The 13,651-nt window shown below is 37.9% G+C and overlaps 2 protein-coding genes across 2 annotated transcripts in view; both read left to right on the top strand.

The window, feature by feature from the left end:
• Window positions 1-2,583, top strand: part of LOC119504543 (latent-transforming growth factor beta-binding protein 2-like) — a 90,015-nt gene extending 87,432 nt beyond the window's left edge. The window contains exon 41 of the mRNA XM_037796755.1: window positions 434-2,583. Coding sequence (XP_037652683.1) covers window positions 434-609 — 176 coding nt within the window. The 3' untranslated portion in view covers window positions 610-2,583. The remainder of the gene's footprint in view (window positions 1-433) is intronic.
• Window positions 2,584-4,905: 2,322 nt separating this feature from the next.
• Window positions 4,906-13,252, top strand: pomt2 (protein-O-mannosyltransferase 2). Its single transcript, XM_037796756.1, has 21 exons — window positions 4,906-5,524; window positions 5,915-5,999; window positions 6,606-6,710; window positions 6,835-6,943; window positions 7,146-7,254; window positions 8,095-8,254; window positions 8,354-8,460; window positions 8,574-8,656; window positions 8,911-9,020; window positions 9,124-9,190; window positions 9,297-9,357; window positions 9,496-9,574; window positions 10,586-10,737; window positions 10,828-10,919; window positions 11,020-11,096; window positions 11,179-11,250; window positions 11,344-11,403; window positions 11,501-11,606; window positions 11,706-11,846; window positions 11,944-12,055; window positions 12,466-13,252. Exons 1-21 carry the CDS (start codon window positions 5,217-5,219, stop codon window positions 12,569-12,571), a joined length of 2,301 nt encoding a protein of 766 aa, XP_037652684.1. The 5' UTR covers window positions 4,906-5,216; the 3' UTR covers window positions 12,572-13,252.
• Window positions 13,253-13,651: the final 399 nt, after the last annotated feature.

The following is a 13,651-nucleotide window of genomic DNA, read 5'->3' as shown; positions in this document are numbered from 1 at the left end:
GCAGTACACTCACTGCTCCTAATAAAATGCTTAGGATGGGTTAAATGCAGAGGTCAGATTTCATGAATGTATATGACAATATAAGAAGTTAGAGTAAAGGTTTGGTTATTAAGATATGATAGATCCTTAAGGAAGGAAGGAAGAAAGGGGGAAAAAAAGTGAGAAAGGAAGCATGGAAGAAAACAAAGTAACAAAGTAAGGAAGAAAGGACGAATGAAAGAAAGGAAAAAGAAAGAAAAGAAGGAAGCATGAAAGAAAAAAAAGAAGAAAGAACGAACCGTTAAAGTGAAATCAAGTATGAATTATTTTAGCATTCCATTATCCCGCTCCTCACACACCCACAAGGCCACTCAGCAGCAGATGTGGCGCAGGCAGCTGTTCCAGCTGTGAAATGTCCCCACTGACTAACTCGTTATGACTCCTTCTCCTGCAGACATAAACGAGTGCGAGGACATCAGCGACAAGGTGCCCTTGTGTCAGAACGGCCAGTGCACCAACACGGAGGGGTCGTACAAGTGCACCTGTTTGCCGGGTTTCGTGGCCGCCGCGGAGCCGCACAAATGCATCCCAGAGATCCCGGAGTCGGGGCCTGTGGAGACAGGAAACTGAGACAGGCTGCTGGCTTTTCCTGCTCCCTCAAAGATCACCTTACACCCTTCTGCCCTTTTCCCCAAGGGCCTGGCACTAAACCTCCAACAGTAACGCTTAGACGTCCAAACTCGTTTCCCCACACACATTCATATCCCCTCATACATGTTCAAGAGGACCAGGAATTGTGCAGTGAATGTATTACATGGGATTTAGTATTCACCAGATATCCATTTGCCTTAAAGGGATTTTGTGGACTGATCTTTTTTTATTCAGTAACCCCAGGCAATTTGATATGCAGATATATTTTCCACATTATTTTCTCTGTCACTTTTTTTTTTTGTTGTGTTATTTATTTCATTTCCATGACGGGCCTCTGCAAACTAAGAAAGCGACCTATTTCAGAGGGCATACTTGATTCCTCTTGTTTTTATTTGTCTCGCCAATCGACCTCAGAGACGGCGTGGGGGAGATAATAAATGCCTTTCGTAAGTCATAAGAAATCAGCCTCTCATAAATCAGCTTGTCAAACCTCTCACCAGTTTTCTCACTCAGTCATTGTAATTAGCGTCGACCTCTTGGACTAAATGGACGCCAGGGTTGATAAATATCAGAAGTTCTAAGAAGGAACTTTTTCCCACAGCTGCCTTTCTATTCTTCAAGATTAACCACAAAGCTGACGTTGAAGAATCTTCTGGACCAAGGACTGAGACGTCAACACAGCCAAACTTAAAAAACGTCAGCCTTTACATGGACCTGGCAAGACTGTAGATGTATATGATGATCTATGTAATGTGTTTTAAAAAAGGTGCAATAGGTATAACCTGCCCTCCTCTGTTTGACACCATTTTTACAATCTTACAATAGCAGCAATGAAGTAGGAAAACTCAGTTTCTGATCCCGATTTTCTTTAACAGTATTAACTTGTTTTATACTTCTGTAAATCCATATGTACCATGACTTATCAACGGTTGATTCTAGGAAGGTAAGTTTGTTGAAATGATCCACAAATATCACAGCTTAAAGTGAAAAGATCAGTTTTATTCCCATGTGTGCATCTTTGAATGCACGTACAGACACAGGCTTCGTTGGAGAGGTTTGGTATATTTTGTACAGATCTAGTACTATGTATTATTTTTGTTACATATTCTCTTAATGCATTATAGCACAACCAATATTTTTGTTTGACATAAAACATAAAATGTAAGAAAAATCTGGCATTATAGCTTTTGTAGATTTATACATGTCTGTAAAAATGTTTTTGTTTTTTTTAAAGCATATCTTTTAATGTATGAGGAGAGTGGCTGACACTGTACCAGAGGAACTGTGTGTATACCCTGCCCTGTGGAGCAGACAATGAAATATATTTTTTGGAAGTGGCAGCACTGTTCTAATCACAGATATTTTGTCTCTTCGAGTTCATTACAAAGACGATGCTTTTGACTTCAGCTTCTGTGCGTCACAAATTTATGGCTAAATATTAATAATTGTGAACATTAATTCTTTTAGTCTCTGTTGGACCCTTTTGTCATGAATGTATCATAAACAGTATCAGCCTACTCATTTGGTTTCTGAACTCCCACTTATACACATTTTTTGTCTTTTATATTCAGGTTTAGGAAATAATGGCATTATTTGTCTAATGGACTGAACTTCAGCAACGCAGAAACATAAAACCAACTTTAGAGGATGACTAAAGTTGATGATGTATAACCTTAACATGCATTCATAACCTATAAACCTACAGTTGTACAAATGTTTCCACTTGATGTCCGCTGTACTTTACCGTGCTGTTCAAATCATCGGCTGAACCGGACCGTAAGTCTATAACATTTAGGTCAAAGATGGGATATTTAAAGCCTTTCAAAACCACAAATAACTTCAGATACATGTCATGTTGTAAAGCTGTGGTCATTGGAAATATCATGCTCATTCATTTTGTTTACCTCCTGACTGTAATCACTATCAGTCATCAAAATAAAAACATAAAAAATAGCAATCTCTTTGAAAAGATACTTTGAAAAATGACACCCAACACACTTTCATATGTATATTCACTTCAAAATTTGCTCCCGTGGAAGTTTATTTGTATTAAAACAAGAACAGTAAGTTTGTTAGTTTAGGTATGTACAGTAGTATACTACGACTACTAACGATAATAAAAGGCACTAGACGTTATTCTTATACCAACCAATGTAGTTCTTGAACAGTTTGGTGCGGGTATGTACATGGATCGCTGGCACATTGTTGTGTAAGTGGTCAGAGGTGTATTTGGCAGTGATGGTAGATGTATTCAGATCATTTACTTGAGTAAAAGTAGTAATACCACAATGTAAAAACACTTCATTACAAGTAAAAGTGCAGAAATGCACTTTAAAGGTTTTATTAAATACATCTACAGAGCCTTTAGAAAGGTGCTGAATAAAAGTATGGCTTTTCCTGAAAAAATAAATGTTATGATTGTGAATTAATCATTTTTAAAACGTTGGCGGGTCCAAAATGAATGTTTTGTTTATCTCTGTGGGGAATATCTGACGTTTGATTCCAACTCCTAACAAGGCTTGTGAGCCAACAGTAAAACGACGTTGGGTCTCTGGGTCTGGGTATGGAAAAAAATGGATAAATGGCTGAGACTGACGGTAAATGCCTGGCAACGACATGTTGTGAAGTAAATGCAATGGAACGGGGAGGGAGAATGTGACATCTAGTAGCTGAATGTTATCAATAGCACCTTTAAGATTATGCAGAAAGACCCCTTTCATAGTGTTAAATTAAAAGGCAAACTATTGTTATTGGATTATTGAAGTATTATCTTTGATATAATAGCATTTATGCAGCATTTTAATGCTGCGGCTGATCAAGGCAGAGCTAATCATGTACTATTGGGTAGTTTAATCTATCACAATGCAGCATTTTATGTAAAAATCACTATTTGTTTTGAGTGTAAAAATCCTAATCTGAACAGTAGCTACCAAATAAATGTAGTGCAGTAAAGATACATAAAGGGTATCTCAAATTGTACTTACAGATAGTATTCTTGAGCAAATGCACTTAGTTTCTTACTTGTTTTATACTTCTGTAAATCCATATGTACCATGAATTATCGACGGTTGATTCTAGGAAGGTAAGTTTGTTGAAATGATCCACAAATATCACAGCTTAAAGTGAAAAGATCAGTTTTATTCCCATGTGTGCATCTTTGAGTGCACATAAAGACACAGGCTTCGTTGGAGAGGTTTGGTATATTTTGTACAGATCTAGTACTATGTATTATTTTTGTCATATATTCTCTTAATGCATTATAGCACAACCAATATTTTTGTTTGACATAAAAAATCAAATTTAAGAAAAATCTGGCATTATAGCTTTTGTAGATTTGGGTATTTGACTGGATATGAACCACAGACTTTATATCCTCCAGAGTTTAGACATATTTTCCTCTAAAATGTAACTTAGTTATTATTATTTATTTTCTTAATTTTATTTCAATTTTGAATGTTGAAGTTGTTTTCTCTAGTGTACTTAATGAGTTTGTCTATAAGCTCATCTACTTAAAAATTGGTTTATAAACCATTGTAATTACGAACTGTAAATTGCATATATGAAAACAACCTTGAAAAAATGGAAAAAATAGAGTATAAAAATAAAAATAAATGTAACTTTGAAGTAGAAGGATTACATACATAAAGGGTACCTCAAATTGTACTGTACTAATTGTACAAATTGTAATTGTAATTGTACAAATAGTATTCTTGAGCAAATGCACTTAGTTTCTTACCATGAATATATGAATATATAATATATATTATATATACAGTATATATATAATCAGAATCAGAATCGTGTTTATTGCCAGGTGTAAGAGGTATACACTTGGAATTTGCTTTGGTTTTGTTGGTGAAAATAAGCAGTATAATAACAAAAGAATAGATAAAAACGTTAGAATAAAATAAAAATTTAAAAATTAAAAATTAAATTCTACCAATATACAATATAAGCTATAAACAAAAATAAACATGATATAAACAGATAGTGCAAATATTGCAAATATATATAATATATTAACCACAAACTTTATATCCTCCAGAGTTTAGACATGCCCTTTTTTATTATTTTTTAAAAAGGAATAAAAATGTGTATTAAAATTATTAATTATACTATATCGCCCTCTAGTGGCCAAATAACACATCACTGCTTTTCCATCTTTTCCATAACTTGCTTCCCATTGGTTAACCTGGAGATATCCCAGAAGGATTCTGGGATATTGTGTTTACCTCTCCAACACCCATTCCCACACAAACAAGACAGTGGACTACACCTCCCAGAAGCCACCTCGACGAGTGGACACTTTGGGTTAGCAAGCTAGGATAAGCATGTCATCCATGAAAATGTGTTAATAGCTTGGCTGCAATGTAACAGATAGTATGTGTGATATGTTTTGGACTAGGAAAGGTGACTGTCAATATCGCCTGTTTTTATATATAATGTTGAGAACTGATGGTGCTCCAGTGTTAGATAAATCTTGCTAATGCTAAATGTAGTTATTTGTCCCAGAGAGCACAGTTACACTAGATAACTAGCTACTTGGTATATGATTAGGTAGTGTTATTACAGGTGTAACTTCCCTAATGGCAAAGGAAGAATGCATTACACAGTGGAACAACTCAGGGGACACTTCAACAACACTGAGAAACAGGAAAGTCTTTCCCACCTCAGAAAAGACCCTCCACACTCCATCCACATCCAGTCAAACTGCTGGACACTTGTCAGATGATGATGACACCCTGTCCTCAAATGGGACATCTGCTCAGTTGTGCTCAGACAGCAGCAGCAGAGATGTCAGTAAGGATCCCCCAAGCACAGTGCTGCTGATGTTGGTGGTGTTGCTGTCTTTCTCCACACGCCTCTACAAGATAGCAGAGCCTTCTCATGTGTGGTGAGTGAAATCATGTTGGACTATGCATTGTAGATGTTGTGCATCTAAGATAAGATAAGATAAGATATTCCTTTATTAGTCCTGCAGTGGGGGAAATGTGCAGTGTACAGCAGCAAAGGGGATAGTGCAAAAAACAAGATGCATCAGCTAACACAGTAAAAAAGAGCTAAACAAAGTGTAACAAAATATGAACCACTTAGATAGAAGGAAGTATAAAAATAGGAGCAGTATATACAGTATTGACAATAAACAGACTATTAACAAAATTGCACAAGTGGAAAATGATATTGCACAGTGAGAATGAATGAATGAATGAAATTCCACCTGAAAATATCAGGTTCTTGTAAATTACACCTGTATATTTACATGACTCCTATTGGTTGTTTTCAGCTGGGATGAGACGCACTTTGGGAAGATGGGCAGCTACTACATCAACAGGACCTTCTTTTTCGATGTCCATCCTCCTCTTGGAAAAGTGAGATCACAGATTATCCCTTTTGTCTTAAAGGTCCCATATCGTGCTCATTTTCAGGTTCATACTTGTATTTTGTGTTTCTACTAGAACATGTTTACATGCTGTAATGTTAAAAAATATATATATTTTCCTCATACTGTCGGCCTGAATATGCCTGTATTTACCCTCTGTCTGAAACGCTCCGTTTAAGTGCATTTTGACAGAATTGCAACAGAATTGCAACAGGATTGCGTTGCTATTCAACAGCTTGGGTCCATGTGTACTTCCTGTCAGCTGATGACATTCACATACACTGCAACCAGGAAATAAACTGGGACACATTTAGAATGTTTACATTTAAAACTGCGTAAAGGGTCTAAATATTGTAGATTCGTGACATCACAAATGGGCAGAAATCCTGACAGCTTGTTTCAAATGCAGAGTTTCTGAATACGGGCTGTGTGTATTTCCCTGTGGATTGAGTGTTTCAATACTTTCACCGTATGTATATAGGACTCAAGCCTGCTTTATAATAAAAAAATCATGAAAATCTCACATTTTTATAATATGGGACCTTTAAGGGAAACCTCTCCAGTATGAGTATTGATCTCCGTTACTCTGTTGCAGATGCTGATAGGTCTCGCCGGCTACATGAGCGGTTATGATGGCACCTTTCCTTTCATAAAGCCAGGAGATAAATATGAACACCACAACTACTGGGGGATGAGAGGGGTATGCTGCTTTCCACACAATAAAACCTGCTGTTTTATTAACAATGCAATTTAAATATGTACATATATGTGGTCCAAGACATTAAAAGGCTGCCGATGTGCTTGTGCTGCATCTTGCCCTACAGTTTTGTGCCGTGTTGGGCTCCTGTCTCCCAATCTTTACCTACCTCACAGTGCTGGACTTGTCTCAGTCTCACGCTGCTGCTCTCATCACTGCCACCTTAATCATATTTGGTGAGTAATCATGTAATTGTCATTTTCCATATTGGCCATTGTTGTCATTTCACTTTGTCTCTTTTGCTGATCTTACGAACAGCCATTTTGATAACATAAGAACATCAATTTAAATGTCAAATCATTCAGTGCATCGAAAGGTCTAGCAGCTTGCATTAATCCTGTTGTAATAAGGAGAATGAATTTGTGCTTCTCCTGACAGACACTGGCTGTATCACCATTTCCCAGTACATCCTGTTGGACCCTATCCTCTTGTTCTTCATCATGGCAGCAGTGCTGAGCATGGTCAAGTTCAACCAGCAGAGACACAGGTAAAACACCACCAGGACTTTTATTTTGGTGTTCCTATCTTGTCTAAGGCAACGTAGTGGTTATTAGTTGATAAATCAATTATCTTGCCAACAGTAAGTTAATAGATGACTATTTTGATAATTAGTTGATCATTTCAATCAGGTAATCATCAATTATTCCTCTGTTTATTTCAGGTAAAAATGCCACACATTCGCTGGTGCAGATTATCATATGGGATGATTTGCTAATTTCCTGTTTCACACTATTTTAAATTGAATACTGGTAGTGAATGAGTTGCATATTAGAATATGCTATGTCAGAAGGGTAGGTATAATAAGCTTAAGCTTCAGCCTATGCCTTTTTGGTCAACACATTTTTGTTTTTTTGTTGTAATTTTTTTTCATTTAATTAATGCCTTATTGTTATTTATTCTTTATTGTGTGCTTTCCTTTTGGTAATTGTTAATAAGGACCGAAATAAATTATTACTGCTTATATTATTACTGCTAATACTGCTGATTTTCTTTTGGCAATATACAGAGATTTAAGACCTCGCTTTGGACTCTGATGTCTTATGATGGACATATATCTTAATTAAGGATTCATATATTTAGACAGATTTTGGTGACCAAATGATTAAGTGATTGCGAGATGGATTAATCAGTATGTTACAATAATTGTAGTTACAGTCCAAAACAATACCAATCTATCTTCCAACAATAACAAATCTTGCTTGCTCATAATGTTTAATGGGTGGATCATGTAGGCATAATATCCATTGTGGTCATTTTCCTAACTTTTTAAGCAGTAAATATGTAAATAATCCACATGTGATTGTTCCTTGCTTGCTGTTGTTTGCAGGCCTTTTACTGCCTCCTGGTGGCTGTGGCTGGTACTGACTGGTGTGAACCTTGCTGGGGCATTGGGGGTGAAGTTTGTGGGTCTGTTTGTCATCCTGCTGGTGGGACTGAACACAGTCTGGGACCTCTGGAGACTCTTGGGAGACCTGAGCCTCTCACTGGTAAAACAGCAGCATATTTTGTACGGTACTGGTAACTGATGGTGTTGATGAGTAACGCTGGAGGTTTGAGTCTTCTCACCTTATTTTTTCTGGCTCCAGGTGGAAATTGCAAAGCACTTCCTGGCTCGGGTCGTTGGACTCATCCTGCTTCCGCTCTTCCTCTACGTTACAATATTTGCGATACACTTTGTTGTGTTGAACAAAAGGTGCGTCTGATTGTTATATTATGGATGTTGTGTGATCACTGCTCATCTCATGCTCAATACTGCGTGAAGACGTCTACATTGTTTAAGTAATCATGATTGTTTTCTCTCACCAGTGGACCGGGAGATGGTTTCTTCAGTTCAGCCTTTCAGTCCCGTCTAATCGGGAATAATCTACACAATGCATCCATGCCTGAGTGTGAGTCCAAAACACGTGTGTGTATAAAACCACATAACCCCGCAGTTGTGTTTACTAAAACACTAATAAAGTATCATACAACAGTTTTACTATTTAGGCTTGTTGTTCTTTTTTATGCTCACTTTCATAATTGGTCAGCGTGATGGCTCCTTGCCGCTTTAAATGACGTTTCAAAAGTAGTTTTTCATTAAATGTAATTGTTTCTTGTGTTTTGTAATGATGTGAGATAACATATTGTTGTTCTTCTGATACAGATCTGGCTTATGGCTCTACCATCACAGTAAAAAACCTCCGTATCGCTGGAGGCTACTTGCACTCTCATTGGCACTTATACCCAGAGGGAGTGGGAGCAAGGCAGCAGCAGGTCAGGCTACAGGTTCAACTATGAAACATTCTCAAACATGATTACAAACGCTGTTATCTGTGATCATTCTATTTATTTTATTTTCTCTGCTATTTCCTTACAGGTGACAGCCTATCTCCACAAGGATTACAACAACTTGTGGCTTGTTCACAGACAGGATGCTAATGAATGTGAGCAGATGGGATGTATTTACTGTTTGGAGATACCAATGGCACTCATGTACAGTAAGGCATTAGAAAGTAATGTATGAACCTCTTATTGTTTATCTCTATTAAGCTCAATCCGGGACACCTGATCTCGTCCGTCATGGTGACATCATTCGACTGGAGCACAAAGAGTAAGTATCATGACTCCAAAGAGCGGTGAAATGAAAAACATGATTTAATGTCCACTTGATGTCTAAGACCTCATTGTCACTCCACTCCCAGTTACCTGCATGTTTTTGCATTAATGTAATCTTTCCTGGTCCTTTCAGAACAACCCGTAACCTTCATGCTCACCTCCATGAGGCCCCTCTGACCAAGAAACACTTCCAGGTTACAGGCTATGGCAATGTGAGTACACTGATGACATGTTGTACTACTTCTGGGTGAAGTTCTTTCTGTTGAAGTTACTTTTTATAGCGTACTGGAGATTCCACACTGTTAATTATGTATTATTCATTCAGCATTAACCTCTTCTGCTTCAACTCTCTTTACCATAGACCCATTTTTATCTTTTTCAGGGGGTACTGTGGGTCTTTAGGGGGAGATAGCAGGTCAGCAGTAGATGTCACATAGAAGTGGTGTACATCATCTGAAAGCTGGAAACATGAAGATTGAATGAGTGTCAAGTTGTTCTAGTCATGAATCTGTAATAAACATCGTGTTTTGGTTAGGTGCCTATTCAACTGTTAAAGGTTTAGAGTGTATAAGGGCTTCGAACATGATGATAGAAGTTTGTGATGGTCATCCCCATGCTCTATTGTGTCTCATAAGTTGTGGCAGCAATTTTGGGATTGATACCATTTGTTACACAGATTTGGTGCTAAATTTACCCATTTATTTAACCACTTGAGAATTGATAAAAAATCTTCAATAATCCCTCCATAATACCACATTAAGACACAGAGACTTTGAGGAATACCATAGAAAAGGCCATGCTGTGATTTGGTGCCATCCATCCTCTGAATGCTTTAGGTCCCTAGTTTGTGGGTGTCAAGTTTCATGAGGCCGTGATTATCCTAGACGTCACCACAGGTCATTTTATACAGTGAGGTCAAATTTAAAAAAATGTGATTCTTCCCTCGCCAAACTTTTGCCTAACTTCGGAGCATTATTTATCCTCCTTCTCGACATGCTAGTATTACATGATTGGTACCAATGGATTCCTTAGGTTTTCTAGTTCATATGATACCTTCACTCTAGCTCTAAAACCTGCTACAGCCTCTGAAAGACAGTAAAGTTGAGGACGGCATCTGCAAGGAATAGAAGATGTTAATAACACATTAGATTCTGATTGCATGTCATTATGTATTTGTATGTCCATAAGCTTGAAATACATCTCTACCTTTGGCCTCTTCTTAGAATGGCACAGGTGACACCAACGACCTGTGGCAGGTGGAGGTGTGTGGAGGCCGTAAGGGTGACCTGGTGAAGGTGCTGCGCAGCAAGGTCCGCTTTCTGCACCGAGCTACCGGCTGTGTGCTTTACTCCTCTGGCAAGACTCTCCCAAAGTGGTAAAAACTAGTCTCCTCTGCTCCTCCTTTCCTATTTAAACTTCATTGTGTTTAATGGACAGTCAAAGAACACGTTTTGTTTGTGTTTAGGGGCTGGGAGCAGGTGGAGATGACCTGTAGTCCCTACCTGAAGGAGACTCCAAGCTCTCAGTGGAACATTGAAGATCATATCAACCCCAAATGTAAGATAAACACATTCCTTGTGCTCCTTCGTTTTTGTCTACATATCATGATGCCAAACACTAACCAACATGTTCCTCTTCCTCTCGCATGTTCTGTCAGTGCCAAACATTAGTCTGTCTGTGCTGAAGCCCCATTTTCTGGAGATCTTACTGGAGTCCCACATTGTTATGATAAGAGTAAGAAAAATATTAATCCAGATGTGCTTAATTTTTTTTTTTTTGTAAAAATAATTTATTGACATAAAATGTTTCTTTTCAGGGTAACAGCGGCTTGAAACCCAAAGACAATGAGATGAACTCTAAACCCTGGCATTGGCCCATCAACTATCAGGTGCATTGAATTATCTACGATGTAAAGGTTATTCTTGTAAAATTCAAATTGAATGCATAAATGCATAAATGTTCTTGTTTTATTTCTGTAAAGGGGTTGAGGTTTTCTGGAGTGAATGACACAGAGTATCGTGTTTACCTGCTGGGGAACCCTGTAAGTCTGGCTTAAGCTTGCTTCATCTTTCCTGTCGTCGCTCTTCTGTGACCAACGCACATTAGCGCACTCATGGTTAAATACTCTTTCTTCTCAGGTGGTCTGGTGGATGAACGTGGCCAGTTTGGGATTGTATCCCATCATGGTGGCAGTGGCGTCTTTAGCCCTCCAAAGAGGTTTCTCATTGAGCCAGAAAAGAATAGGTATGATTATTAAAAGTGATACTGACTGACTGATCAGCAACAGTAAAAAAGATGATTTAAACATCAAATAAATGTTGTGTACTTCACTCTGTCTTCCAGAGCATTCTGTCGTGCTCATGAGAGAAGGAGGACTGCTACTCCTCGGGTGGCTGCTGCACTATGCACCTTTCTATACGATGGGCCGTGTCCTCTACTACCACCACTACTTCCCTGCAATGCTCTTCAGCAGCATGCTTACAGGTACCAGATCAGTTGTCTTTTGAAAACCTCTGATATAAATAAAGCAGTCATGTTGGTCACAGCGCTCTGGTTAAAGCTTTCTGTTTGTTTTTCACAGGAATTACATTCGATATTCTGTTGAAAAGCACCGACCTGCTGCTCCGGCCACCTTACTGTGATTGGCTGCAGAGACTCGGCCAGATGGTGCTACTGTTTAGTGTTCTTTACAGGTGAGATGACTAGCAGAATAACTACTGTGAAGGAAGTACTGTGGTTTCTTGTGATTTTACATCCATTTTTTAATACCCACGTTCCCTTGAAAACAATGTCTGCACTTGTATGTAGATGAAGAGAGTGTTAGTGATATTAAAGTAATAGTAATAGACATTTTGAGAACTGTCTACAATCATTTTGTCTCTTACCGAGAGATAGATGAGAAGATCGATACCACTCTCGTATTTGTATGTTAAAGTTGCAGCTAAAGCCAGCAGGTGTTTATCTTATCTTATCTTAGCACAAAGACTAGAAGCAGGGGGAAACAGCTTGCCTGGTTTTAAATTTCCTCATAACACATTTTCAAGTTTAAGAGCGTTTCTTTTACTTTGTATAAGTCACTGTAATCCATTTTTCTGTCTGTCAGTTTCTACCTGTTCCACCCACTCTCCTACGGCATGACGGGTCCTCTGGCACACGAGCAGGGCAGCGCCATGGCTGGCCTGAAGTGGATGGACTCCTGGGAGTTCTAGTCAGCTTTGCACGAAGAGGACACTAATGTTGTGATGTAAAACTGTTCTGAATATGAGGGACTTTAATCAGTCATGTGTCTCACAGACTTATGGTCTTAGAGTGTTTACACAAAAAGGTAACTTTCATAAGGTACTGACTGCACACACTACCATAGAATCACTACCTGTCCACGTATTTATGTGTCTCAACATTTCCGAGTATTGTAGTCTATAATGTGTAAAGAGTGTTTGATGAGACAGACCTGAATCAGTGCAATATGAAAGCCAGAGTGTTGTAGAGTAATTAAGATGTAGACACTAATCATCACCAAACTGCCTTAACTCACAACACATCTTACACCTGGACTTGTTTATGGATATGTGTACACTCCCTGTATGTCAGTCACAATGATAAGCTAAAGTGCCTGAAAGGAACTAATGAAAGAAATCTCAAAAGTTAAAATGCTGCATCTCCGTGTTGGTCCGTTTTAAAGAAATCACTTTTTGTTACATAGGTATAGACTATCAGAGACTGTATTTTGGTTTGCGATTGTCTTGATCTTAGTGCCCTGTATTTTTGTATTGTATGTAGCGATCAGTGCTGTCCAGTACTGACTTCTGTTTTTACACTATAAGACTACTACTGACTCTCAGTGTCATATGTACATTTCAGATTAATCAATAAACGGTGATATTCTTGTAGTCTGTGCAAACTTATGTTCATATCATCAATAATTATTCTTAAGGTTGTCAACAAAATTCATGTTTTCAACTTGGACCACAATTTAAGCTTAACGCTGCTTCAAGAAACATTTTAATATGTTCTGTACACTTACATGAGACATTTCTTTTTATTAATTTTATTTGATTTAACCAGGAGAGGTTCTTGCGGAGACTAAACATCTCTTTTTCAAGAGTGATCTGACCAAGATATGCCACAAAATCAGAAATAAATAGAAATATGATAATAAATTCATGAAAAAAATGTATTATAATAATAAAAAAACACTTTAATGGCACCTTAAAGCAACCCGAGTTAATAATAAAAAAAATATAAATAAGAGCAATTCTGATTGTTATCTGTGATCCTTAATTTATTTG

Source organism: Sebastes umbrosus, chromosome 16 (genome assembly GCF_015220745.1).
Source record: "Sebastes umbrosus isolate fSebUmb1 chromosome 16, fSebUmb1.pri, whole genome shotgun sequence".
Classification (NCBI taxonomy): Eukaryota; Metazoa; Chordata; class Actinopteri; order Perciformes; family Sebastidae; genus Sebastes; species Sebastes umbrosus.
Note: the sequence above shows the minus strand (reverse complement) of the source record. Positions and strands in the feature narration are given on the sequence as shown.

Coding starts and splice junctions, on each gene's coding strand:
- pomt2 (XM_037796756.1), top strand. CDS start 5,217: ATGGCAAAGGAAGAATGCATTACACAGTGGAACAACTCAGGGGACACT. Junction 8,461..8,573: donor TTTGTTGTGTTGAACAAAAG/GTGCGTCTGATT, acceptor TTCTCTCACCAG/TGGACCGGGAGATGGTTTCT. Junction 9,575..10,585: donor AGGTTACAGGCTATGGCAAT/GTGAGTACACTG, acceptor GCCTCTTCTTAG/AATGGCACAGGTGACACCAA.